The sequence below is a fragment of the Oryctolagus cuniculus genome, chromosome 19 (genome assembly GCF_051225735.1).
Source record: "Oryctolagus cuniculus isolate XC-2025 breed Fujian yellow rabbit chromosome 19, ASM5122573v1, whole genome shotgun sequence".
In the NCBI taxonomy this organism is placed as follows: Eukaryota; Metazoa; Chordata; class Mammalia; order Lagomorpha; family Leporidae; genus Oryctolagus; species Oryctolagus cuniculus.
In genome coordinates this window covers 47,793,983-47,820,217 of record NC_142885.1, presented here as the reverse complement: position 1 = coordinate 47,820,217, position 26,235 = coordinate 47,793,983, and the positions used below count along the sequence as shown (strand labels likewise).

The window sequence follows — 26,235 nt, the reverse complement described above, 5'->3', positions numbered from 1 at the left end:
CCCTTCCCCATGACTGACATCAATGAGAAGACTCCAGCCTTATTCATGTGGATTTCTGCTGCAATCCATAGGAACAACTTTCATGAAGCTGAAAGAAATGAGCCATAATGGAGTGAAAAGAATAATTCATTTAAAATTATTTTGCTAAGGTACACATATCATAAAGTTATTATCTTATTTTTTTTAAGATTTATTTTATTTGAAAAGCAGAGTTACAGAGCAGGAGTGAGAGAGGTCTTCCATCCTCTGGTTCCCTCTCAAATGGCCGCAACAGCTGGAGCTGGGCTGACCCAAAGCCCAGCCTGTGAATGCTGCTTCTCGCCTTTTGCTCCTCAGTCTCTCCTCCTTCCTCTGTACAAATCACTCTCTCCATCAGTCTCTCTCCCTTTGTCTCTGGGATTTCTTTTCTGCACCCCACATCTCTGTTCCCATGATGTTTCCCTCACTCTCCTTCCCCTCCCTCTCCCTCCACTTCTTCCCTCCCCACCCTCCCCCTCCCTCTCACTCTGAGATTCTTTCACACCCTCAGGCCTCCAGGCTCTCTATTCTACTTTAGTCTTGTCCATGGTTCCCCTGAAAACTCACCTCTGCCCATTTCTCAATAAAGAAACTGCAGGACTTTGGGACTCACAGGGCTTGTCAATCAATCTGTTTCAAATTCAGCTTCTCTTGGAGGCCTCCTGGACTTGGTGCCACTGGGGAGCAGCTGGCAAGATGAAGTCAGGCTCCTGACAAGGCCTGGACCACTGGTTGCACCCTCATGGTCATTACCACCAGGAATGGCTGCCCTGCTCCAGCCTGCAGCACCACAGTTTCTGCCCAGGTTTGGGCTGTGTGAATCACATGGTGTCCCCCTCAGGGGGATCAAGTGGCCTTCCCGGAAGCAGACACTTAGCCAAAGTCAGCACCACACAAGGTTTATTAGGGGAATCACTCAGACAGATAAGAGAGGAAGAGTCTTCGTGGGACAGGGAAAACATTCGGAAAATGGGCATCAGGTGGCTTTTTGACTCACAGGCACAGCCTGTTCTGGATAACTGAGCTTCCTATTCCAATTCCACAATGGCTCTCCTGGAAGACAAAAGAAATTGGGATTGTTTCCCCCATCTACTGACTTCTTCCTTTCTACATTTGTCCTCCATGTTGTGTCTGCTCCTGATGTGTTCCATGTGCGGCTGTACCTGAGAGTCCTTACACCACTCAAACCAACAGTCCTCACATCTCAGCCACAGACCTCGGCCTCCACCTGTGCACATTCGCACACTTCTCTTTCACCTTGTAGGTAGGATTTGCATTTTATTACTAGAGAGGGGAACTTTGCCTTTTCTTAGGAAACAGATTTTGCAAGTCTCTGGGTGTGAGCTATTGCACCCCCAGCTTTATCTAATGCACTTAATGAGCATCTCTTGGTGATCTTGATAGAAGACGGCTGCATATATGTACCAGATATTTGTAGAATACTTTTCCCATGGACTTAATGTCTTCCTGCTAACAACATCCTCAGAAACCAATAGGATCTCCACGTCACAGCTCCACAGAGCACTGTCCTCAGGGGCTGGGACAGCATGGGCACAGGGAGAGAGACCCATATTGCCTGGCGTGACACTGAGAGGCAGGGGTGTCTGGAGGAGCTGAGACTCCTGAGGCTTCTTGTTGTGAGGCAGAGACAGCTGCCTGCTAATCGAGAGCCGACTTCATTGTCAGTATCCTTGGGGCATCATAAACTCAGGCAGAACCTGGACACACCCATGAGACTTCTTCCCTTTTCCTTCAGATTGTGGCCTGAGGGCTGTAGGACAACAAGAGCACTCTGAGCAGGATGGTGCCCTGGCCCACACTGGGTCATGAGGACTCTCCTCCAGCAGCTCCGTGTGACCCCAGGCAGCCTCTACCTGCTCTGCTCACACCGCCTGTCCTGCTAGGTCAGCTTTCCAGCCCCCATCTTAGGGAGCTCAATGTGACCCTATACGGCCCCTCCTCATCTCCTCCTCTTTGCCACCCCTCATTTACACCCAGGAGATTCACTCCCTCTTTTACACACTGGGGTCCTTCACTGGCACTTCCATTACAGTGATGACCAGTCCAGCGCTGAGCATTGTGAGACCCTACAGGACCCTGCACTTCTCAAAGCCAAGGCCAAGTCTCATCCCTCACAGAGCTGAGCATGACCCCCCTCCCCAACACTGGGTTCCATGCTCTGCCAAACTGCTATTTCTGCATTCTATAGATGACTTCTTTCCTCATCTGAAGACACCTACACAAGTTAGGACTGTGATGTAGCCCACTGTGTGCCCTCAGAATCAATCATGAGCAAAGTTACAGAGCCCTTAGGTAGCCTCATCCTTGAAATGCAAAGCCCGGCAGAATCACTGGGACATTTTGTGTAGGAATAAAAATGAGAGAAAGATACTGGTACACTTTGCAAGTCAGTTCATTCAGGGCAGATCATCATACCAAATTCTGGAGACAGAGGTACTGGCCGAGGTCTTGGAAACCACCAGGGTGGAGGAGGTGGCAGATAGCCCATGAAGGATTCTCTGTAGCCCCTCATGGGGTAGGGCATGTAGGGTGGTCTTGGGAAAGGAGGAGGTCCTCCTGCAGCCATGCTGACCTGCAGAACAGAAGTTAACATTTTGAAGTAGATTAATATCATGGGCAACACCAATACCAACACAACTGAATCACAGTACAGCAGGTGATAATGGTAGGCGCCTTCCTCTCCACCAGGTATTAAATAAGCAGCCTCAGCACCACAAAACTCTCCTCTTCCACTGGATCCCAACAGTTTGAGGAGTGAACTGCTGTCACCACACGTCACTGTCCATGTCTGTAGAGGTATGTCCCAGAGAAACAGTGCCGTGGCAAACTGATAAAGACACACACTCCATACAGACGACCTCCATGTCAAGGACTACCCAACATATCCACAGACATTTCCTGCACATTGGAGGAGGGGACAGTCCACTGTGCACACATGAGAGGGCCTCTCCAATCTTCTCTGCTTCCCTCCCTAGCTGAGGGTCTCCTCACTGGGGGTGCTGCCCCTGGACACAGGATCTCCTGCAGAATGCAGATTCCTGGTGTCTTGCAGGGAAACTGGGAATGTGATTTTCCAGAAACCATGTTACCCACTGGAGTTAGGTAGCACATGTTTCGATCTTAATTCATAGGCAAGACTGAATTGGAAGTACTCTGGGAGCTGCACACTACTTTTATCTCCTACACAAACAAGGTGGGAAATAAGAAAGTTAAAACAAGGTACATTTTCATTTCAAACTACAGATGTCCAGTGGCATCTGAATGGAGAATCACCAACATCAGCATCTACACAGGTCACACAAAAACCTGCATATGGAAACCTCAATTAGGCTCTCCTGGGAATTGGCCTTGCAGGTAAATGCTGATGAACACCTTTCACTATCTCACAGCAGGTGAGCATTTGCCATTCTGCAAACATGATCCCTGAAGCTTCAGAATATTCCACAGAGGGCCCCACTGGAGGGTTTTCTGCACAGCCCATTTACCAAGAGAAATGAGACAGTGATTTGCTTTGTCCAAAATTCAATATTGAACAAAACAGAAAAAAATCATGGATTCTGTGGGTGAAGATGTTCTGAATGGTTAAACAACCTAAATCAAAACAGGAAAGGAGGTATTTTATTCCGGCAATGAAATGTGGCCTGGCCACCTCCCAGGTTGTAGAAGCTTGGGGGGAGTCACTGTGCCATGAGGCTGAAGGTCACAGCCATCTTCTCTGCCAGTGATTTCCAGGAACTGACAAGCAAACCTTCAGGCTTCAGCCTGTAAAGCACCAGCACAGATGCTGAGCTGGAAAAGGAGAGGCCCACAGGCTTGTGGGGGAAGGCTTGGCTGCTTTGAAAAGTTACAGACACAGAAAAGGTATCACAGCACACACAAGTCAGAAAATAATGGAAGAGAGAGTGTTGTATATGCAATGATCAGGTTTCAGGAAATCATTACAAGGAAAATGACCACAGCAATTACCTGTTCCTTCCTGGTGTCCTCAGCAGGGGATGAGCCTTGGTTCTTCATGTGACCTCCACAACTTCTGGAATCTGGCCAACAAGAGACAGCAGTGTATTCTTTCTTAACAAAATGTTTATATATTTATTTATTCAAAAGGCAGAGACAGACAAATTCCATCTGCAGGTTCACTCCCCAAATGCTAGCAATAGCCAGGCTGAGGCAAGCAGCAAAGACCACCATCCAGATCTCCTACATGTTTGTCAGGGACTCAAGTGCTTGAGCCACCATCTGCTGCCTCACAGGTGCATTAGCAGGAAGGTAGATCAGAAGCAGAGGCAGGACTCAGTCTCATGCAGTCCTCCGATATAGGACACAAGCATCCCAAGAGGCAGCTTACCTGCTGTAGCAAAGTGCCAACCACCCGGGGAGGGGAGTTATTCTGCCTCAGTGTTGAGAAAACCCACACACCTTTTCACCCTCTAAACTCAATCCCATGTTAGGTCTCTGGTCAGAGGCCCAGGGTTTACCAGGTGCCTCAGAAGAGCCCTGAGTACAAGGGGGAGGCCCATGTCCTCACTGAGGATGATACCACCTTAGCCTGTGCCAGGGGTTCTCACCACAAACCAACTCATTGTACCTAAGTCAGTGCTAAAATTAGCTGGAAATCAACATGATATGTTGATATACATACCTAATATGTATAGAGGAAATTATAGTTTAAGAATATCCTTGGACATAAAGAATATCAATAAACCCTGGCCATGAGCAGCCCCAGGCCCTGAAATCATGGGGAGATTCTGAAAATCTTAGTCCCTCTGTAACTGGCCATCTATGTGATCTGTTGTGATATAACTATTTATAAATGGAAAAGGACTTAACTATATTAATGATGAGAGTGATGACAAAAGGAAAATGTTTTCATTGGGTTTATTATAAAATTTGAGTGTTATAATATTATAGAAGTGAAATTACATAGAAAATTAATTTACTGATGGAGCTCTATAGTTGACAGTAAAGAAAAAAAAAACAAAAAAGAACACAGGCTGACTGATGTAAAGCAGAGCTTGCAGAACATTACTAGAGGGATGATAGTCCAGGACATTTCCTCTCTTATCAGGATGCACAACCTTTACTGTCAAGTACTGTTGGTGCTGCTAAGGCCTCTACCACTGACTCAAGGTGGACAGGAGGATCTGGCCAGGTTCCCTTCTATGCCCTTATTGTCAGTTAAAAAGAACTGAGTTCAGGTGCAGTTGAGGAGAGTCCCCAGTCAGTATTGGGGTCTGAGTTCTACCCTGCCTGGGGTCTGGTTGAAGAGCCACTTGTCCAGGGCACATGAGGAAAACAGCACCCAGCCTCCCTGCAGGACAATCATTTCTCTTTGCTAAGTGCATGGAACTCTTCAGGAAATGGAACAATCACTGCCCAGAGTGAGAAGCTGAGGGTGTGGAATCTGCAGGGGACATGAAGCTATCACCCTCCTTCCACACTGCTCCTACCTCTCTGTGGAGGGTTCTCCCAGCCAGGTCCCCCTGACACTGGCTTCTGCCTCCTGGATTCCTCTGCCTGCATTATTTCCAATCTTGAAGATAGAGAAAAAACAGATTTAAGTAACAGAACACACACATACACACCCCAGAACAAGTCCTTTACTAGACACTCAACAACTTAGTCTCTAATCAGAGACACGCTTAAAATGCCTGCTCTTTCATGCACCTGTGTTTCAAGTGGGCAGTCTCCCTCTTCTGCACCATCAACTCCCGCTCCAGAGCTTGAGCCCTGAGCTGTGGGGAGGGAAACACATGCACATTCAGTTGTGGAAAAGAGGGCAGAATGGAAAGAACATATGAAAAATTTTTACCTCAACGTCACGAGCCTTTTGTTTATGAACAGCAATCTGAAAAGGCCAACACAGAAAGTGAGGGCTTAGGGACTCTCAGGGGCCCTTTAACCATCTGCATTAAGACGTGAAGGACGGTGCAGCTATTGGGCAGCATGCAGTTACCTCCTGTCTGAAGGTCTCCTTTTCTCGCTGCTGCTGAGCCTGCATTTCTTGCAGTCTTCTCCTGTGATTCAGAATCACTTTCATCAGATGAAGCACAATGTTGACTATGAAGTTAAACAGCTTCCCCATGTTACCCTATCCTCAGATGTCAAAAATACTCACGATGATTGTAAAAGTACAGAAAGACTAAGCCCTACTGCTGCATCATTTCCTTATCCTTTATGTTATACCTGCAGGATTCCCAGCTGATGTCATCTCCTTATTTCCCTAGTTTTTCCTCTCTTGTGTGTCTTTTATCATAAAAGTCCATTCTATTACTTATATCCTTGCCATGTTTCTGAGGGCAGCAAGAACCGGGTCTATAAAATGGGGACAATCATTGTAATGGATTTGATCCATCCTACAATGAGCTGTCTTCCTAAGGATTAGGAAGGTGGATTCTCACCACCCCAAGAAACAATCGAGTTTCCATGCAGTCAGGCCAGCATTTGGAATCAGGAACTGTGTAGGAACAGTATCACTTGGTCATTTGTAAACTTAAAATATTTGGTATAATCTTGTATGAATCATCTCTATGTCTCTTGAACATTGCTTACAGTTATCTTTTAACTGGGCCTAAGCATTAAACAGTTAATCCAACCATTGTTTCTGGACTGGTTGTATAGTCTCTAGACTCACATATAGTTCTCAATTTCTTCTTCAGCCCGTTTCAAATTCTCCTCCTTCTCTGACAGCTTCGTCTCCTTTTCCATCCACTCTTGTTGTTTCCCTGCCATCTTCCTAGGATGGGAAAGAAATGCATATTTCCCAGAAGCCCATGTGGGATTATGCCTCCCCGCTTGCTAACAGTCTGAGTGCATGATGGGAAAGTCCCCTTGCAGGCATCCGTATAAACACACAGACCCACAAACAGTGCAGAATCAGAAGTGAAGCCTCCCACTGACAGAAGACGATCCATTGGCCAGCTGGCAAGTTCTCTCTAATTACTGTGTGCTCCTATGCATTAGTAATAAGTCAATGAATATACATAGCACCTGACACTAAGCAGTTGTGACTTTGAAATGGTGAACACTCCTTTGTGGAAAAGCAGGTCAAATCATTTCATCACTAGTAATCCCATTAGGATGAGACAGGGGGTTCTCACTCGTCTGCCTCCGCCCATGGAGGAACATGATTCACAGTCTGGCTGGGACCATGATACAGACAATCTGATCTACAGAGATCCTTCCAGCTCATGGAGTCCTTAACACTGCAGTCACTGTGAACACTGCTATGATGCAGAGGTAGAGCTCCTGCCTCCTACAGCTGGGAGCCTGATGCAGGGAAGGAAAATCCAGTGCTGACAACATGAGTGAAGTACACTGTCCTGAACTGCCACCTTATTGGGGCTTTCCTCAGCTCCTGAGAACCTGCAGCTTTGTCTGCGAAGCCCTCGGCCCCAGTGCTATTTACTTCTACATAGTGGCAATCACTGAGAATGCAGCCAGCAAAAGCCCATGGTCTAGAAAGAGTCTCCCTTTGATATCTGCTTTAATCCACATTACCCATAAAACCCCAACAGCTGTAGGACACAGGCACAAAACAATGGAGAGGGTTAATGCCTTGGAAGTCCTTGGTAAATTCTTTCTGTGTTTTTAGGTGCCAAGGATACAAAGTAGAGTAGGCACTGTTCCTACCTTAAAAACCCACAACATACTAGTAAGGACAACAGCAACACTTGTCTCAGACTTTGGAAATATTATTCCAAGTCTGAGCCATGGGGGACCATAAGGAAGAGTTCTGGTTTTGAACATGGGTGAGTGTGGATGAAGTCCTGGATCTCCCCCGAGAACAGTAGGAAACACTGGACAAACATGAGGTATACAATGGAATAGACTGAATCACTACACGTCAGCAAGGACATGTGGGAGCAACATGGAGAAGAAGGAATCTTGGAAACAAGATTGACCTGGCATCTCAGCTGGCATTTGAGGCCCATTTCCCTGTAGATCATGAAAGAATTCTCTAGGAGACTAGAGAGAGGTAATTATGGGCAGCCTTTGCTCACATAGATGGGTTCAAAGGAATACAGTGGAGTTCAGGGTCTGACTGGAAAATCTCACAGCTTTGCTTGGAACACTATGAATGGAGGAGAGGACATACACTGGCCTTTGCAATGAATGCCCTCAGCTGCTGAATGAATTAACAGCTCCCATACTGCCAGCATTCTTGCCTGAGGCCATCTCCTTATTTTCCAAAGCTAGATCACATCACACCACATTTTAATTTTTTCCCAATATTTTTACTCAATGACAGGCATTCAATTAGAAATGACTAGACACAAGAAGGAAAACAAAATACAATATGACCAAAAACCCCAACAATATAAAGGTATACAAGAGAGGTTGAACAGCTGCTCCCTGCTGATGCCCCAAAAATGCAGTGGAGGATTTGTCCAAATCTTTGGGCCCCTGCATCTGCACCCAGAAGAAGCTCCTGTCTCCTGGCTTTGTATCGGCTCAGCTCCCTCCATTGTGGCCCTTTAGAGAGTTAACCAGCAGACTGAAGACCTTTACCTCTGTCTCTCCTTCTCGCTGTAACCCTTCCTCTCAAGTAAATAAATAATTAAAAAAAAGAGAGAGAGATAGAATGCAGACATGGACATTAATGATGCTGGTATCAGTTCTTCCAGTACCCACAAATAAATTACAAGGGAGTGTATAACCAACAGTTGAAAGGAACAGAAAAATGCATATTATGGGAATCAAGGCAAAAAGTATGAGAATTCTTTACTGACTGAAATTAGCACTGACATTACTGAGTCGGTTCAGGACATCTTACTTTGCAGCAGCTGCCACCTTCAGTTTGTAGATTTCATGAAAACTCTCCATATTCATATCCATCAGTTTGATTTCAGCTTCCTTTGCTGCTTTCATGGACTTCAAGGTATTACAGCTTTTTTCCAGGTTCTTTTTACTTTCTGTAAAGGATAAAAGTTTTCTTTGTGTGTATGCACATGGACCCAAGGAGTTGGCTGGAGTTGGGAGAAACAGCAAGGACCCGGGAGACAGGAACCACTCTTCACCTTCCCAATGCAGATGTATTTACACTAGACAGGACCTCCCTCTAATGAAGGAACGTACCTTCCAGCATCCATATTTTGGCCCTCAAGGCTCTCAGCTGTAAATCCTTGGCTCCATCATTTTCATCTTCTGACTTTAAGAGATTTTTAAGAAAAGACATTCAAGAAATGGTTGCAGAACAATGCAAATGTCATTACTACTACAGAAATGCACACCTATATTGTTCAATAGATAATTTTGCATCACCACAGACTTTATAGTTAATTTTAGTTTAGAACAACTAATTTAAAACAAGTAAAAAGGAAATGAGAAAGTTCAGTTTTCTGGATCACAGTCTCTTCAAGAATGTGACTAATTTTGTTACCTGCTCCTACTAGATTGTCAACTAAGTATTTTACTTTTATAACTTCAATTTCCCTTCACTGAAGCAGTTTCATTAAAGGTGATTGGATCTTAACTGAAAACACTGTAATTAGTTACTTCACAAGAACAAAATTCCACATAGTTATCATATAAATTTAATCTTCAAAAATGAAATATTTCTCATTAGAGCTAAAATGTACAATTGAAATATTGAAACAATTATAGAAAGTTTACCTCTGAAATTTCCGAGTTGTTCATTGAAATAACTTCTTTCAAGTTTTCAGTAGATTTCCCTTTTTCAAATGCCTGCACATAAGATAGAAACAAAACAAGTGCTAAGGTTTACAAAAAGAGGCAGGAGTTTCACATGGTGGTTAAGACTCTGCTTGGGAAACATGTATTCCATATTGGACTGCTTGACTTAATGCCCTGGCTCTGCTCCCAAATTTATCTTCCTGCTAATGCACACCCTGCACAGCAGCCATTGATGGATCAAGTACCTGGGTCCCTGCCAACCACATGAGAACACAAACTGAGTTCTAGTTTCCTACCACTGACCTGGCTGACCCATGGCTATCATAGGCATTTGAGGGGTGAATCCACAAACGAGAGCACTGTGCTAGTCTGCATCTCTATTTATAAAGTCAAATGGAGAAAGAATTAATTGAAGTGCTTTTTAATTCCATGACAACACCAGCTGAAACAGCTAAAAAGCTGAAATTGCAACCAAGCACATCCCACGGCTAACTCTATATGTTATGGGCATGTCATGGATCCAGATTGGGTCTAGAAGAAATGTCAAGAATATAATGAAATGAGGGGGAAAACACACTGAAGTAAGAATACTTTGTGGCATAAACAATCTTTCTGCTTAGGAAATAATGAGAGAAATGATCTTCTGTAAAAAAAAAAAAAAAAAAGAAAGAAAGAAAGAAATTATCAATTCCCAACTTGACTCTCACTGGGATTAAACATGACAATAGGTCTGATCTGATTTCATCATCATTTAAAAAAAATCATCTATTATTTTTCACTTTATGTTTCTGTGTGGGAGCAAACTGTTGAAATACTTACTTAATGTATACTAAGCTGATCTTCTGTATATTAAGATAATTGAAAATGAATCTTGATATGAATGGAAGGGGAGAGGGAGTGGGAAAGGGGAGGGTAGTGGGTGGGAGGGACGGTATGTGGGGGAAGCCATTGTAATCCATAAATCGTACTTTGGAAATTTATATTCATTAAATAAAAGTTAAAAAAAAAGAATATTAATAAAGGAATAAAAATAACTCTCAGATTTCACTGATAATTTTTTTTACTGAGCATTAAGAGGGGTAGGGGCTGTTTAAGTTCATCTAAACAGTCCCTACCCCCTTAATATTCCTTAACTATTCACACATTTCCTAAATATCTTGCAGGACAGCAATGAATATTGTGATAATTGCCCAGACAGGAAATCAAACACACTTCTTGGATCCCTCAATTTAAGATGTTACTTCAGTATTTTTTACAATAACATTGAACATTTTTTCAGAAGAAAGTTCATCCCCCATACTCTTAAGACTTTTACTCTGTGAAAAGCAATAGAAAATGTACCAGCTGGATCACTAAATGGACAAAAAGGCTCAGAAGCCAAATTATGGTAAAATATAGGAGCCAAATTACTACCACATCATGATTCTTAGCATTCTGATCTCTTCCAGACGGCAGGTTATATGTACCTTGTACGTGGTAGTTTTAGTGTTGTCACTTTTTTTTTGCATTATCCTTCAATACAGCATATTGCATCAGGAATATTTATTTCTTTTACTTGTTTTTATAATGGATTCCATAAAGGCAAAGGGTTATTACCTTAAGTTTAACTGATTCATCAGAGACCACCTTTTTTTGTCTTTTAGTCTCCTGAAGACGTTTTCTCGACTCAGTGATCTATATGTATATGTAATAAAGAATCAGAATACAAAAATGTTAATTAGAGGGGCACGTAACACCTATCCTCATGTATGATTGAGTACACAAGTGAACAGAGCAGCACTTTGCATGCAGGAGGCTGACTTCACATGTGAAGAGATTACAGATCTTATGAAGCAGGGCAGTGGATGAAAGAGGGTACAGTGGAATACCTGAACTAGACGTGGAAGTGACTCAAACTGAAACCATGAAAAATATGAAAATTGAAAGGACATTGATACCTTCTGTTCCAAAACAGAAATTTGTTGTACAAGTTCTGCATTTTCTTTCGTGACATTATTGATCTTCTCAGAAATTTGCTGCAAATTAACTAAGGGGAGATAAAAACTAAGGTTATAAAGAATAAAACAATATAGTTGAACTATCTCAATGTATTAGCAGAAATTACTTGTTATCTGGCATTATGGCCAGAAAATAACTTCCTAACTTCACTACTAAGCCTGAAGAAAGCGAACTTTACTTACAGTAATTTTAAAACCAATATAACTAGTAGGAAATAAGAACCAAATGTCAGTTATAATCCTATTTGAAATTATTGGAAACATGGGAAATACATGTTTTCATTGAAGTACTCTCATCAATGGAAGATGGCACTTCATTCTTAGAAAATTCCATTACTTGGCAGGCGCTCACTAGGCTAATCCTCCAACTGCGTTCCCGGCACCCTGGGTTCTAGTCCCGGTTGGAGCACCAGGTACTGGTCCCAGTTGCTCCTCTTCCAGTGCAGCTTTCTGTTGTGGCCTGGGAAGGCAGTGGAGGATGGCCAAAGTGCTTGGGCCCCTGCACCCACATGGGAGACTGGGAGGAAGCACCTGGCTCCTGGTTTCGGATCGGTGCAGTACACAGGCCATAGTGGCCATTTAGGGGGTGAACCAACAGAAGGAAGACCTTTATCTCTGTCTCTCTCTCTCACTGTCTAACTCAGCTTATCAATAAAAGAAGAAAAAAAAGAAAATTCCATTACTTCAAATAGTTTTGTCTTCACCAGAGAAGAAACAGAAATCAAACACCCTAGCTACTTACATTTCTGTTCCCTAATTATGAAGGTAGATAATTATGTTCCTTCCTCAAATACCATCATTTGAAATTCCTATGAAAGCAGTGTTCAAAGTGTCAATTGATTGGCTACTCCAGGGCCTCCAAAGACTTCCTGCTGCCCTGAGGATTGTCTTTCACAAGAAGCAGAATGGAGGGCTCTGGAGAGATGGTTTTGAAGTATAGAATAATTTAATACAACCTGTTACCACTTAGTCTCTACGGGATCTGGATGAGCTCCCAACCCTCTCAGATAGGACTTTCCACTACCAAGATCAGAATGCTACTGCCTACCATAAAAGTGAACATCGTGCCCTGATGCACCCATCCTGTAAGGTGGATGGCTCACATAAACACCTAAAGGACTCCTCTGACAGTCTTTTAGTTCTCTCATCTGACCTCAGATGCATCCTTATTTTTGTTTTGTTATTTGCCCATGATATGAGCTCTGCTGCCCTGAATTCACCCTTTCAAACATGACAAGTGATAAATTCAGTATAAAAAATAAACACACAGAGCCATTGCTGTGGTATAGCGGGTTGATTCTCCACCTGCTATGTCAGGAACCCATGTGGGTGCTGGTTCGTGTCCTGGGTGCTCTACCTCTTATCCAACTCCCTGCTAATAGCCTGGGGAAATGTTGGATGATGGCCCAAGTGCTTGAGCCCCTGTCACACATGTGGGAGACCAGGATAAAGCTTCTGGCTTCAACCTGGCCCAGCCCAGCCATTGCAGCCATTTGGAGAGTGAACCAGCAGATGGAATTCACTCCCTCTTGCTCTCTCAACTCTGCCTTTCAAATAAACTAAATAGACCTGTAAAAATAAAACGTGTTGGGCCTACTATGTGTCTGGCAGCTTTGGCTCTCAATAGATAGCAACACTTATTTATTGCCCATAAAGCCTATATGAAATCCTTCTTCCACCTTATGCATCATTTCTGCTCTTTCTGCTCCGGCATTAAAGACTTTCCACATAAATATCCTGACACATTCTCCCCTCCCCCAGAAAACCAGATCTTTTCTAAGTCTTAAGCTTTTTGATAGGTTCACATTATATAATTTTTTTAAAAAAATATTAGTATCACTTGCTTTTTTTTTTTTTGACAGGCAGAGTGGACAGTGAGAGAGACAGAGAGAAAAGTCTTCCTTTGCTGTTGGTTCACCCTCCAATGGAGGCTGCCGTGGCCGGCGCACCACGCTGATCCAATGGCAGGAGCCAGGTGCTTCCTCCTAGTCTCCCATGGGGTGCAGGGCCCATGCACTTGGGCCATCCTCCACTGCACTCCCTGGCCACAGCAGAGAGCTGGCCTGGAAGAGGGGCAACCGGGACAGAATCCGGAGCCCAGAAAGGGACTAGAACCCGGTGTGCCGGCGCCACAAGGCGGAGGATTAGCCTAGTGAGCTGCGGCGCTGGCCAGCATCACTTTCTTCTTAAACATTTCTAGGCGAAGCTAAACTCATTTCAGTCTCCTATGCCCACTAATGCTTCTTCTTCCTGCATTTTTACAACAGATCACGAGTCCCTCTCCATTGTCATTTAGAAACCACTCCAGGAATACTAAAACCTTCAAGAAGTAATAAGCCAGGAAGTTATAAAAATTACTGTACTTAGAGCTAGTTTAATAAAAGCTCACATCTAATACCAGCACTGAGAAAAGTATTATAAAGAAAACAGAGGCTAAAATCTTACCTTGATAAACTGGCTGTTTTATCTAGGACAAGGAAGAAACAAAGTTACCCTTATTATAATAATATATACTAGGAAATACATGTTGTTCCTGATGAAAGTAAAAACACTAATCTAGTGAAATAACAGTCATTTAGCTTAAAGGACTTCTAAAAGATTAAAAACAATGAAAGAAGCTGGTGCCTCGGCTCAACAGGCTAATCCTCCACCTAGCGGCGCCAGCACACTGGGTTCTAGTCCCGGTCGGGGCGCTGGAGTCTGTCCCAGTTGCCCCTCTTCCAGGCCAGCTCTCAGCAATGGCCTGGGAGTGCAGCGGAGCATGGCCCAAGTGCTTGGGCCCTGGACCCATGGGAGACCAGGAGAAGCACCTGGCTCCTGCCTTCAGATCAGCGCGTGCGCTGGCCGCAGCGCGCCGGCCGCGGCGGCCATTGGAGGGTGAACCAACAGCAAAGGAAGACCTTTCTCTCTGTCTCTCTCTCTCTCATTGTCCACTCTGCCTGTCAAAAAAAAAAAAAACAATGGAAGATATTTCCTACTTCATTGTGATCTTTCATTAAACCATTTCTGATAGGGTAGAAAAGTAAACAGTTATTTTTGACCAAAAACACCTATTTCCATTTTATTAAAGGAAAACTAATCTATTTAATTTTTATCCTAGAAATGGCAAAATTCATAATTAGAATGCAAATACATTATTTAATTTGTTTGGGGGGAAACCCAATATCTATAATGAAATCTTAAACAAGAAAAGCCTCTATGAAAACAGAATAAATTCTAAAACATTTATACTGCAGTACACTTTTTTGATTCACTAGAAACACCTTACAAATTTTAAAATACAGTTGGATGGGGGCTGGCACTGTGGTGCATTGGGTTAAAGCCCTGGCCTGAAGTACTGGCATCCCATATTGGTGCCAGTTCGAGTCCTGGGTGCTCCTCTTCTGATCCAGCTCCCTGTTATGACCTGGGAGCACAGTAGAAGATGGCCCAAGCCCTTGCCATCAGTCTCTGCCACTTTCAGTACCTGTAAACTGTAATGCCAGCTAAACTTCTACCAAGATACCCATAAAATCTCTCACAAAGGACCTGTTTAAATCAGTTCCTTTCACTCAATGTAATGTCATGATTTTAGTAAAGAATTAGAAGGCATATTAAAAGACAAAAAAATCAGTTTGATTTGAGAAGGCAAGCATTAGAATCACACTCAGATAAATTACCCTTCCAAAATGGACACAGACTTTCTAAGAAAAACATTAAAGATCTCTCTCTTTCTTTCTTTCTTTTTTTTTTTTTTTTGACAGGCAGAGTGGACAGTGAGAGAGACAGAGAGAAAGGTCTTCCTTTGCCATTGGTTGGTTCATCCTCCAATGGCCGCCGCTGCTGGCATGCCGCGGCCGGCGCACCACGCTGATCCGACGGCAGGAGCCAGGTACTTGTCCTGGTCTCCCATGGGGTGCAGGGCCCAAGCACTTGGGCCATCCTCCACTGCCTTCCTGGGCCACAGCAGAGAGCTGGCCTGGAGGAGGGGCAACCGGGACAGAATCTGGTGCCCTGACTGGGACTAGAACCCGGAGTGCCGGCACTGCAAGGCGGAGGATTAGCCCAGTGAGCCGTGGCGCCAGCCAGAACTCTCTCTTTCACAAGCCACACTACAAAGATTTTAAAAGAGGCTCTTCAGACAGAAGGAAGCGAATAAATGTCAGCTACTTGGATCTACATAGTGCAAGAGCAATAGGCAAAGGAGTAAGTGAGGGCAAAGTTGTTATCTTACTGATTGGTTTCTCAGACAACACTTTGCTTAATATAACTGAACAAAGTAGTAATAACAATACATATGGTGATTATAGCTTATGGATTATAGCAATGTTGTAAGAAATGGGACGGAGTTTGTGGAGTCACCTTTTACAACATAAATTTCATTTCCTGTGAATTGGATTACTTTTTAATATGTGTATTTCCAATTCAGGGAGAACCACTTTCAAAAAAGACAACAAAAAAGATAAGTTCAAGTATAACTGGTGTGCTAAACACAATGAAATAAAACTTGCAAGATTCTAAGTTAGGCCCTGAAAAGGCATATAAAGAGTGTAAGGCAAAAGGGGACAATGAATAAAAAACAGCCATAAAGGTGATAGATGTTAAACCAATTATATCATTAATAATTTTAAATGCTAATAAAGTAAATACACTAATTAAAAGACAGTGACTGTAGAGTGGATTAAAAAATAATTCCCAGCTAATGAATGTATACCAGGAGCCCATTTTCAAATCCAAGCTATAAATGCATTAAAAGTGGGTTAGAGAAAAATGTACAGTTAGAACTAATCAAAAGAAAGCTGGAGTAGCTATTTCAGTTTCACACAAAACAAGCACAATGCAAGGAGCATTCAAGGATCACATGGTATTACAATAATGATAAAGGATCCATTTTTCAAGAAGACATGACAATCCTTAATGTATAAATACCTAACAACAGAGCTTCAATATTCATGAGGCAAAACTGCACTGCAACTAGAAATAGATGAATTCACCCCCACTCCTCCCTCAGTCACTGGCAGATCCAGCAGGAAGAAAGTCAGTAAAGATTCAGAATAACTGAACAGCACTGATAATCTGCTGAATCAGTCCACACTACAGAATAATTCAGCCAGCAAAATGGAATACACTCACGCGGGCTCACACAGCACATTTACTCCATTCACTCAAGACACAAGTTCACTTTACCAAATGGAAAGGAGTAGGAATCATAGAATGTTTGCTCTCAGGACAGTGAAAGTAAGCTAGAAATCAATCAGAGAATTTGAAAACTTCAAAGCATTTGGAGATTACATCACACACTTCAAAAGAACACATGGGTCAATCTTTCCAGACTTTTAAAAAATGTGTCAATCCAAATTATAATGAAAACAACCTTATTAAAATTTGTGGGTTATGGGGAAAACAATGAATGGAGGAGGACTGATTTTACCAGGTGCAAATGCAATTACTATACAAATTCCTCCTTATTTATCATATAAAACACTCCTAGTATACTCACAACAAGAACAGTTGTCCAGAAGAAAATGGCAAATGCCGAAATAGCCACGACTGTAGCAATAATGATAAGCTTCCGAAAAATCCCCCAAAAATCAGTACTGAGCTGAAAATGGTCAGGAAAGTTCTGAGATAGCTGCAATAAAACATTGGAAACAGTGAGAAGACACAGACATTGACTGTATTTCAGTTGCTAAGAACCCTAGGTCAGCCTGCAAGGAGTAATCATGTCCCTCAACTGACTCAAGGGGATTTCCTTGCTTCTAGATAGACTGGGGTCCTGGTGTCTGGCACAATGGCTAAGACCCCACTGGTGATGCATGTATCCCACATCAGAGTGCCTGGGTTTGAGTCCTGGCTTTACTTCCATTCTATCTTCCTGATAATGTGCCCCCTGGGAGTTAGCAGATGACAGCTCAAGGATGTATATGGGTGTCTACTGTACAGGTGGAAAAACTGGACTGAATTCCAGGCTCCTGGCCTTGGGCTTGGCTCATCCTTGGCTATTGTAAAAACTGGGAGAGTGACCCAGCAGGTGAGGTGGAGAACATCTGTCCTTGTCTCTTTGCACTTTTAAAATACAAATAAAAATTAATGAATTAAAGTTTAAAAATAAGCATAGCTTGCCAGCCTCAAGTTGCTTGGGTGGTTGGTAGTGTTGTTAGATATCTGTGTGGGTGCCTTTGAGCACAGAGTATCCTGGTTCATTGTGGGCCCTGTACTCTCCTTTGTCTAATACTGGGCGAGAGTTCCTCTCTACCACATCTTCTCTTGTATTGATGATTTCTTTTAAATACCAGTACCCATCAAAACGTGAGTGAAAAGCTTATAAGGAGAAAATCAAATTTTAATGCTTAAATAAAATCAAAAGTGGCAAGAACAATGGTAGCACCAAAACACAAGAATTTTTAACAGTCTTCATATAAATTCTATTGATCCACTATGTGAATTAAGACAAATGTTTCAGCTGAGTAAGTTAACACTTTTATTTACAACTTTTCTACATAGGTTGCTTTGGATTTAACTGTGTATTTGTTGAAATTTGGCACCTTAACCCTAAACAATTCCTATAGAATGGTGAATTAAACAGAGATGTTCATTCAGTAGAAATAACTCAGATGAGTCGGGAATGAAAACAAATGAATTACTGATCCATACTGCAACATGAATTCTCTCAGACATATTGTCCTGAGCAGAATCAGGTGATACAAAATAGTCCATATGGCATGTATGCATCTATTTATATGAAATTCTAGAAGAAATGTAATATGTTTTAATCTAAATTGATATAAACATTAACATTATAATAATTTATATGTCGCCGGCGCCGTGGCTCACTAGGCTAATCCTCCACCTTGCGGCGCCGGCACACCGGGTTCTAGTCCCAGTCGGGGCGCCAGATTCTGTCCCGGTTGCCCCTCTTCCAGGCCAGGTCTCTGCTGTGGCCAGGGAGTGCAGTGGAGGATGGCCCAAGTGCTTGGGCCCTGCACCCATGGGAGACCAGGATAAGTACCTGGCTCCTGCCATCGGATCAGTGTGGTGCACCAGCCGCAGCACGCCGGCCGCGGCGGCCATTGGAGGGTGAACCAATGGCAAAGGAAGACCTTTCTCTCCCTCTCTCTCTCACTGTACACTCTGCCTGTCAAAAAAAATTATATGTATATAAATATCTATGTATATATGTGTATATATATATATATGTGTGTATATATGCCATTGGAGGGTGAACCAACGGCAAAAAGGAAGACCTTTCTCCCTGTCTCTCTCACTGTTCACTCTGACTGTCAAAAAAGAAAAAAAAAAAAGAATGGAGTCCTGTCTTTTGCAACAAAATGGATCCAATTGGAAACCATTGTGCTTAGTGACATAAGCCAATCTCAATAAAGACAAATATTATATGTTTTCTAAGATATATGGCAGTTAATATAGAATACCAAAAAATCTATAGGAATGAAATGCCCATTTTGGACTATTATTGTCATATGTAGCTCCTGTTTATACTCCTGTTGAACTGCAGTCTTCCTAATTTTTACTTGTGAATATTAGTGGTGAATTAAGTTTTTGAATATAGTTTGGATTAAAATGATGGCTTTGCAAAAACTGATGAGAGGGGAGAGTTGGAAGGGGATTGGGCGAGGAGCAGGGCAGTGAGGAAGTGTGGTTGTCTTCTTGGAACTGTACCTAGGAAAAACAGAAAATCTCTTAATAATTAAGAGGTTTAGAACTAGGGTAAGCAAATTTGTCAACTTTAAATGATAAATGAAAAATGAGAATCGTTTGAGAGTTTTCCATTTCTATGCATCCTTCAATTTCTAATTTCTTCCTATTCCCCTTCTCTTTTGAATGATTTGGATTTTTTATGAGCTCATAAAAGCAGGATGCAGATACTTATTTTCACATCTCATGTCTGTCTCTGGGCTCCCTTCAAATAGAGTTCCTAGGGACAGCCTCCAAGAGCTGAGGAAAAGAACAATTCAAAAGTTAACAAAAGTCAACAAAGCAGATAATCCACAGCAGAAGTGACAGTTCACGTGCAACAATCTAGTACTAATACCACCCACTCGGAACCACTGTTTCAAGGCTGCCTGGTGTCAAGACACATGAGTCTTATCTCAGTGACACTGCTACATGTGTGATGGTACCAAAGGAGCAGCAGCTGAGGATCTCCCACAGATCCTGCAGGAACCAGGCTAACAATCACGACTCCTAAGAAATCAGTTTTCCTGTGTTATTTTCACCACTACAACATGTAATCCAGTGGCTTCTAGCATATCCACACATCCTCTTTTGATACTATGAGGTTACTGTTTCCAGGATTCCACCCTGTCAGGCTTTCCTGCTGTTGATCAAGCAGAAGTTGATGCCACAGGTGTGGCAGAGGTTTGTCAGCCTGGCCACGACACCTGTGATGTCTAACTTTCATCTAACTTCATCTTTGGAAAGGACTGGATGGCTGTGCAAGAGCCAGTGAAATGGTGTTATCTAAACCACAGTGGGACACAGCCAATAGAAGGAAAGAGACCAAAGTGAATCTGGTGTTTACTCACATTCTGTGCTGTGTGACTGGGCAACCCCAGCACAGGGAGCCAGAAGATCCACCTCCATACCTTCATGTCCGGGTCCTCTCAGTGCACTGAGTTACCAGGAGTGAGAGACTGGGGTGGGGGGTAGAGGAGAAGGGTGTGACTTAGGGCGGGGCAAGGACTGAGCTCACAATTGGCTTGCCAACAGGGCAGGGCAGTGATTGGCTATCCATTAGGTGGGGGATGGGGTGTGGCAGTAATAGGTCACAATTAGGTTGGGGATGAGGAGCAGTGTGGCAGGAAGAGGAGAGCAGGATGAAGAGTGTCAGGGTCAAAGTAGGGTTTGGGGGCAGGGTTCAGAGGTCAGTGGGAGATGATCCACAGACCAGTTGGGCACACATAAGGATGGGAGTCTCAGGAGTAAGTGAGGGATGGCACAAACCAGGACTCTGGGTCTCTGTTCTCCTCTTTGGTGGTCACCTCTCCCACCTGGGATGTTCATTCTCTCCTGACCAATTCCCTGCCATGTAACCCCACCTGATGTGTAGAACAACCGTGCCTGGCTGAGCCAGCACAAGGAGACAAACCAAGAACAGAACCTCTGCAAACTTCTTTCTACTTCTGACTCTGGTTATTCCTGTAGCTCCTCAGTGGCCCCCTTCTGGGTAGATCCTTTCTGTTGGAACTCCTCATGTTTCCCACAGTCACTGATGGGGACAAAATATACCAAAAAAACTGATCACAGTACTTCAGGTAGAACCTAACATACAAGCATGGTGAGAGGTTTCACAAGTCTCTCTCATGAATGGATTTAAAGAGTAAATAAAACATTAGTAAAAAGTATAAGGCCTTAGCAGCAAATCATCTTAACTCTAACTTTCTAACTTTATAGAAACTCAAACGAAGGTGGATATGTCACTTTTCTATGTCATACAATAGCTTGGGCTTCAAATTTGAATTCCAGTGGGTGGTGGAGGAAAACCAATCTGTCATGATTGACCTTTCAGGTATCTCCAAGGGGACTGTGCATTTTAAGAGAGAAAATTCATCAGATTTCCACGTGAGTGATCAATGATATCCACAGCCCTGGAGAACATAACTAAGGATGGGAGGCTGGGGTGGCCCTGGACATAGACGTTGTCTATGGAATGTTTCTTTAACTCGGCAAACCAGTAAAGGCTCTGCTTATGTTCTGCGATAGTCCCTGCCTTCTTTGTTCTTTGCCTGCACACATGCAGATGTGATGCCACATCCATTTATCCCTGTGACTTCCCTTCATTCCTCAGGCTGCCAGGACCCAGTGAAATAGGAGAGTTTTATGACTCTGATGCTCCTTATTTGATATCAGGTGGAGAAGCGCCTATCCCTTCCTCTACTCTGGTTCAGCATTCATTGGTGTTGCTTGCATCCATCAGACTGATATATTTGTACACGTGAACTTGTGCTCTGCCCTTCAATATGGATGTAGGACTATCCTCTTCTTTCCTAGGATTCACCTATGTGCCTGAGCCCCATGGGTATCCCCTCAGTACCATTCATGGGCACCAGTCACCCCCTACACTCTCGTGGGCTCTTAGGCCTCATCCAGCACCTCCACCTCCAATGTCTGGTATGATGATCTTCACTGAGGGAACTGACTTGTAAACTATATCGATCTTTTCTCTCATTGTAAATCATTACAAAAATGTCCCAGATGGTACTGCAGGGATTTACAATAAAAGGGTGAGGTTGTCTGGGGCCCTGTAACTTGGATTGATATTCTGATGACATACAGTGGGCTACATCACCACCCCAACAGCAGGTGACAGCAGGTGTCCATTTAGATGAGGAAAGAGATGGCCTACAAAAGCAAAAATGCAAATGTGACATGGGAGAGGGGTAATGTGCCTGGCTTTGGAAGGGGTAAGATCGGTCCCTGACTTTGAGGAATGAGAACCTTACAACAGGGGAGTGACACAAAGCACGCAGTACAGAGCTGGTGATCACAACAGAGGCACCAGTGATGGGCATAAGAGTACAAAGGCGAGAATGGAGCTCCTGGGTGTAAGTGGGGGGGGGGGGTGGATAGGAGGAGGAAGTGTAGAACTTTATTGCCTATGTATTAATAAACATTTTATATTATCTGTCCTTATGAAAATTAAAAAACAGCAAATAGTAATAGTCATTACTATAGAAAAATTATTTCTTTAGCTTGTGGAGTTTTTCTTTAAAGATGTTGAACTTTCCAACTGTATTAAATAATTCTTGCAATCCATTTATCAAATATGACCTGAACACATAGTAGTAGTAGTATCATGATCTAGGCATACCAAAACCTTGCAAAATTCAGAGCTGACACAGTTAGTGACTGACTTGCCCCACTGACATCACTTTGGGTTTCTGGGTGTATGATGTGGGCTGCCTGCCTTGAGGTGCAGAGGACTAGTAAATGGAAAGAAAAAATTGCCAGCTCTGTATGTATGGCACCTACCTTGCTGCTGAACACCTCATACAGGAGGGCTGTGCTTTCTCCTGTGATTGGTATGGAACGTTAGTCAGCTTTTCATTACTTTAACATACAAGAGAGGAGCTACTCAGGAAAGAAAATGCTTATTTTTGCTTACAGCTCGGAGATCCTTAGTTGGATATCGGACAGCCACATAGACTAGCTCTGGTGAGGCTGGCGATGGTGAAGCCTGTGTGGAGGGATGATCCCATGGTGAGCCTGGAAACACAGCGAGAGACACAGCAAGCATGCCAAGGTTAAACAACCAATCTTCTCATGAGAACCACTCTCTGAGGGCAAGCCTGCAAGACCTAAAGTCTCCTCCAGCAGATTCACCTAACAAAAGCCATAATTAGAACAAGTATCTACTTTAAATTGATCAATTGTCAACATAAGACTCTGGAGTTTAAATGAGCTGGGGGAGCAAGTCATATCCAATCCATAATAGAGAGGTTACCGTTTATTAAAGGTCAATGATAGTCTTCCACCATTCAAATGACACAGTAAAAACATGTGCAAAGATAGGCAGAGAAACACAAGTTAAGGGGGATCCCAGAAGTAGCATGAAAAACATATGGCAATATGGCCTATGAAATAGGAAACATGTCAGTGCAGGTGTTCAGACACCTCAGCAGTCATCTGAACAATATAAAACAAAATTTAATCCTCACTTCAATGTGAATAGTAAAGTTATAAATGATGGCCATGGTTTAATATTGAAAGTGAAATCATGTGTATTTCTCCATGGATAATGGAAACCTCAGTTGATGTTTTAGGGATGAGGCCAGGAAACTTTGCTGACTGGGTGTCAATTCAAGTGGATTAGCAATGCACCTTTTCTCATAAATCATTTCATCTGTAACTCACTCATTCAAATAAATAAAATAAATCTTAAAAAATCAGAAGTGAGAACTGAAATACTGGTATTAATTTTCATTTATTCTTCATAGATTTCATGCTAATGTTGGAAGACTATTGGGAATTGCAACAAACTTTTAGCTTATATGTGCTATGGGCATGATCAGGGTAGAGCATCTAAACTGGTATGTCTCTGTGGCCTGTCATCAACAGCAATGCAGCATACCCAGGGCTGGAGGCTTTCAGGATTCCAACTCTGCTCAGCTGGAGATAACGGGAAAATCAGGAAGGACCAAGAAACTGGTGTTAGGCAGTTAAATACTTTAAAACCTTGTTTGGAAGTTGTACTCACATGTTTCTTACTCAAGTTATTGAAATCACATATACACAAATGTGGGTATTTCAAAAAGTTGATAGAAAATTGAGGTAAAAGTTTGTTTTGTTGCAAAAACTGTTTGAGATGGTAATTCACAATAATTCATGTAAAATGTGTAGTACAGTGGTAGACCTGTGGCCTGCCAGTTAAGACACCAGTTGGAACACCCACATTCCATTTCAGAGTATCAGGTTTTGCGTTACAGCTCCTCTCTGCTTTTTTTTTAACTATTTGTTTTGAAAGCCAGAGTTGAGAGAGACAACGAAGCCAGAAACTAGGAATGTCTGGGCCTCCCATGTCAGCAGCAGGGGCCCCAACATTTGGGCCTGCTTCCTCTGCTTATTCCAGACCATTCTCAGGCAGCTGCATGGTAAGTGGAATCGCCAGGACACAAACCACGGCCCATATAGGATGCTGCGTCACAGGCAGCAGCTTTAACACCACGTCACAACACTGCCCCTTCCCCAGCTCCTCTCAATTCCAGCTTCCTACTAACGTGCATCCTGGTATGTCACAGGTGATGGCACAAGTATTTGGGTCCCTGTAACCCAAATGGGAGACCGTGATTGAGTTCCTAGCTCCTGGCTTCAGTGTGGCCCAATCCTAGCCATCGAGGGCATTTGGAGTAAGAACCAGTGGAGGAGCTGGGGGCGCTCTCTCTCTCAAATAAATAAAGTTCAAAATTAAGAATTAAACAAAGACAATATTTATTCAGTAGGACTGTTACAAAAGATTGATTCTGTTAAAATTATTTTCCTAACTCAATTAAAATCAAATCCCACTAAGGAATCCTCCGATTTGGCAAAGTAATTAACAATTCAGCTTAAATAATGTAAACACTACCAAAAGAACACTAAAAAGAGGAATAAGCAGGCAGAAACTTGATACCGTAACGGACATCAAAATGCTGTACATTTTATTGATAAAAGGTAGTGGTTCTGTTTCAGGAAGCAGACAGTAACACTCAAAAACAGAACCTAGGGACTTCAGATAAAATAAAGTGACCTTTAACCTAATGCCAAAAGATGAACTGTTGGGTACAGAGAGTCTCTGAAAAGCTGTTTTCAAAAGAAGCTCTTAAATATTACACTATGCTCCAAAAGTCGTCATGGACTAAAGATTCACTTAGGGAAAATCGCAAGAAGTGAAAGTCAGAAAACCTTAAAGGTAACCCTGAGCCAAAGAGCGAACAACACGAGGTGTGCATAAGTGGGGTTGTGTGTTTTCTGCAAGATGCACATTGAGTTCTCACAGACTCACATAATGACACATTGCAGGAACTCATGAAAACAGCCTTTTGTTGTGGACCCCCTAAATTTCAAGGGATACTGGCTGGGACCCAGAAGGATGTAGAAGGGGTCATAAACCAGGGGCAAGGAGCGTCTTCCCGGAAATGAGGCCTTCATCGTGGTGAAGTTTCCACCACTGGAGTCCCAGGTGAGTGCAGAGATGGCTTGTGCACAGCGATGAGTCTTTCTTTTGCAAAACGTCCCTAACACTCAGGCAAGTATCCTCAATTTTACAGGCAGAATAATCGCTGTTTGGGAACCCCTGGAGCTTGCACATGCGCAGCGAACCGGCCGCCCCCGCCCCTCCGCCGCACGCCCCCACCCCCACCTCTCCGCACACGCATTCCCTGGCTGTTTGGCCACTGTTATCCGCCCAGAGCCAGGGCTCCAGAGCCGCCGGCAGGGGCGATGAAGAAGATTTTCACCTTGGCGGGTAGGAGGAGCCGGCGGCTCTTGGGCTTCTCCGTTGATACCTCTGAGGATTCTGGGAATCAATCGCGGCTGGCCTATCATCCGCGCCACAGGGTCCTCGAGAAGATTTGGCTGGGAGAAAATGACAGGGACCAGAAGAGGTAAGGGGACGGGGAGCTGGCAGTGACGGGAGAAGCCCGCACCTCCCGGGCCCTCCTGTCACCGCGATGCAGGGTCGCCACCTGTGCTGACACCGCAGCGCCTGGGACAGGGAACCCGAGCGCCTCGGCCGGCTTCTGAGAAGCTGCAACAGAGCCGAAACTTCAGCTGCTTCTCCTCTACTCACAGTTCTCCTCACAGACTGCTGTATTGGCCACTTAAAGTGACATCATCAACCAAACTCGACAAAGCTTAGTGTACACGTTAAACACACACACGCACTGCTGTATGCATTATAGAAAAGTGGAAATGAGAGAAACAATTTCCATAATATATCAGTTTCTGGGCTGAAATTGTTTGAGTGGAATTCAGTATCCCCCCCCCCTTTTTTTTTGGACAGGCACAGTGGACAGTGAGAGACACAGAGAGAAAGGTCTTCCTTTGCCGTTGGTTCACCCTCCAATGGCCACTGCGGCCGGCGCACCGTGCT

At 43.4% G+C, this 26,235-nt stretch overlaps 1 protein-coding gene across 1 annotated transcript; it reads right to left on the bottom strand.

The window, feature by feature from the left end:
• Positions 1-904: 904 nt before the first annotated feature.
• Positions 905-25,952, bottom strand: LOC127486342 (transport and Golgi organization protein 1 homolog). The gene is made up of 18 exons (XM_089320823.1): positions 25,829-25,952; positions 25,601-25,718; positions 22,771-22,871; positions 17,149-17,280; positions 14,115-14,136; positions 11,610-11,698; positions 11,269-11,346; positions 9,652-9,723; positions 9,115-9,187; positions 8,813-8,951; positions 6,671-6,772; positions 5,993-6,053; positions 5,849-5,884; positions 5,704-5,771; positions 5,487-5,569; positions 4,006-4,076; positions 2,455-2,611; positions 905-1,071 (listed from the first exon to the last, which is right to left on the bottom strand). The coding sequence occupies exons 2-18, from the start codon at positions 25,686-25,688 to the stop codon at positions 995-997; spliced, it is 1,449 nt and encodes a 482-aa protein (XP_089176949.1). The 5' UTR covers positions 25,689-25,718; positions 25,829-25,952; the 3' UTR covers positions 905-994.
• Positions 25,953-26,235: the final 283 nt, after the last annotated feature.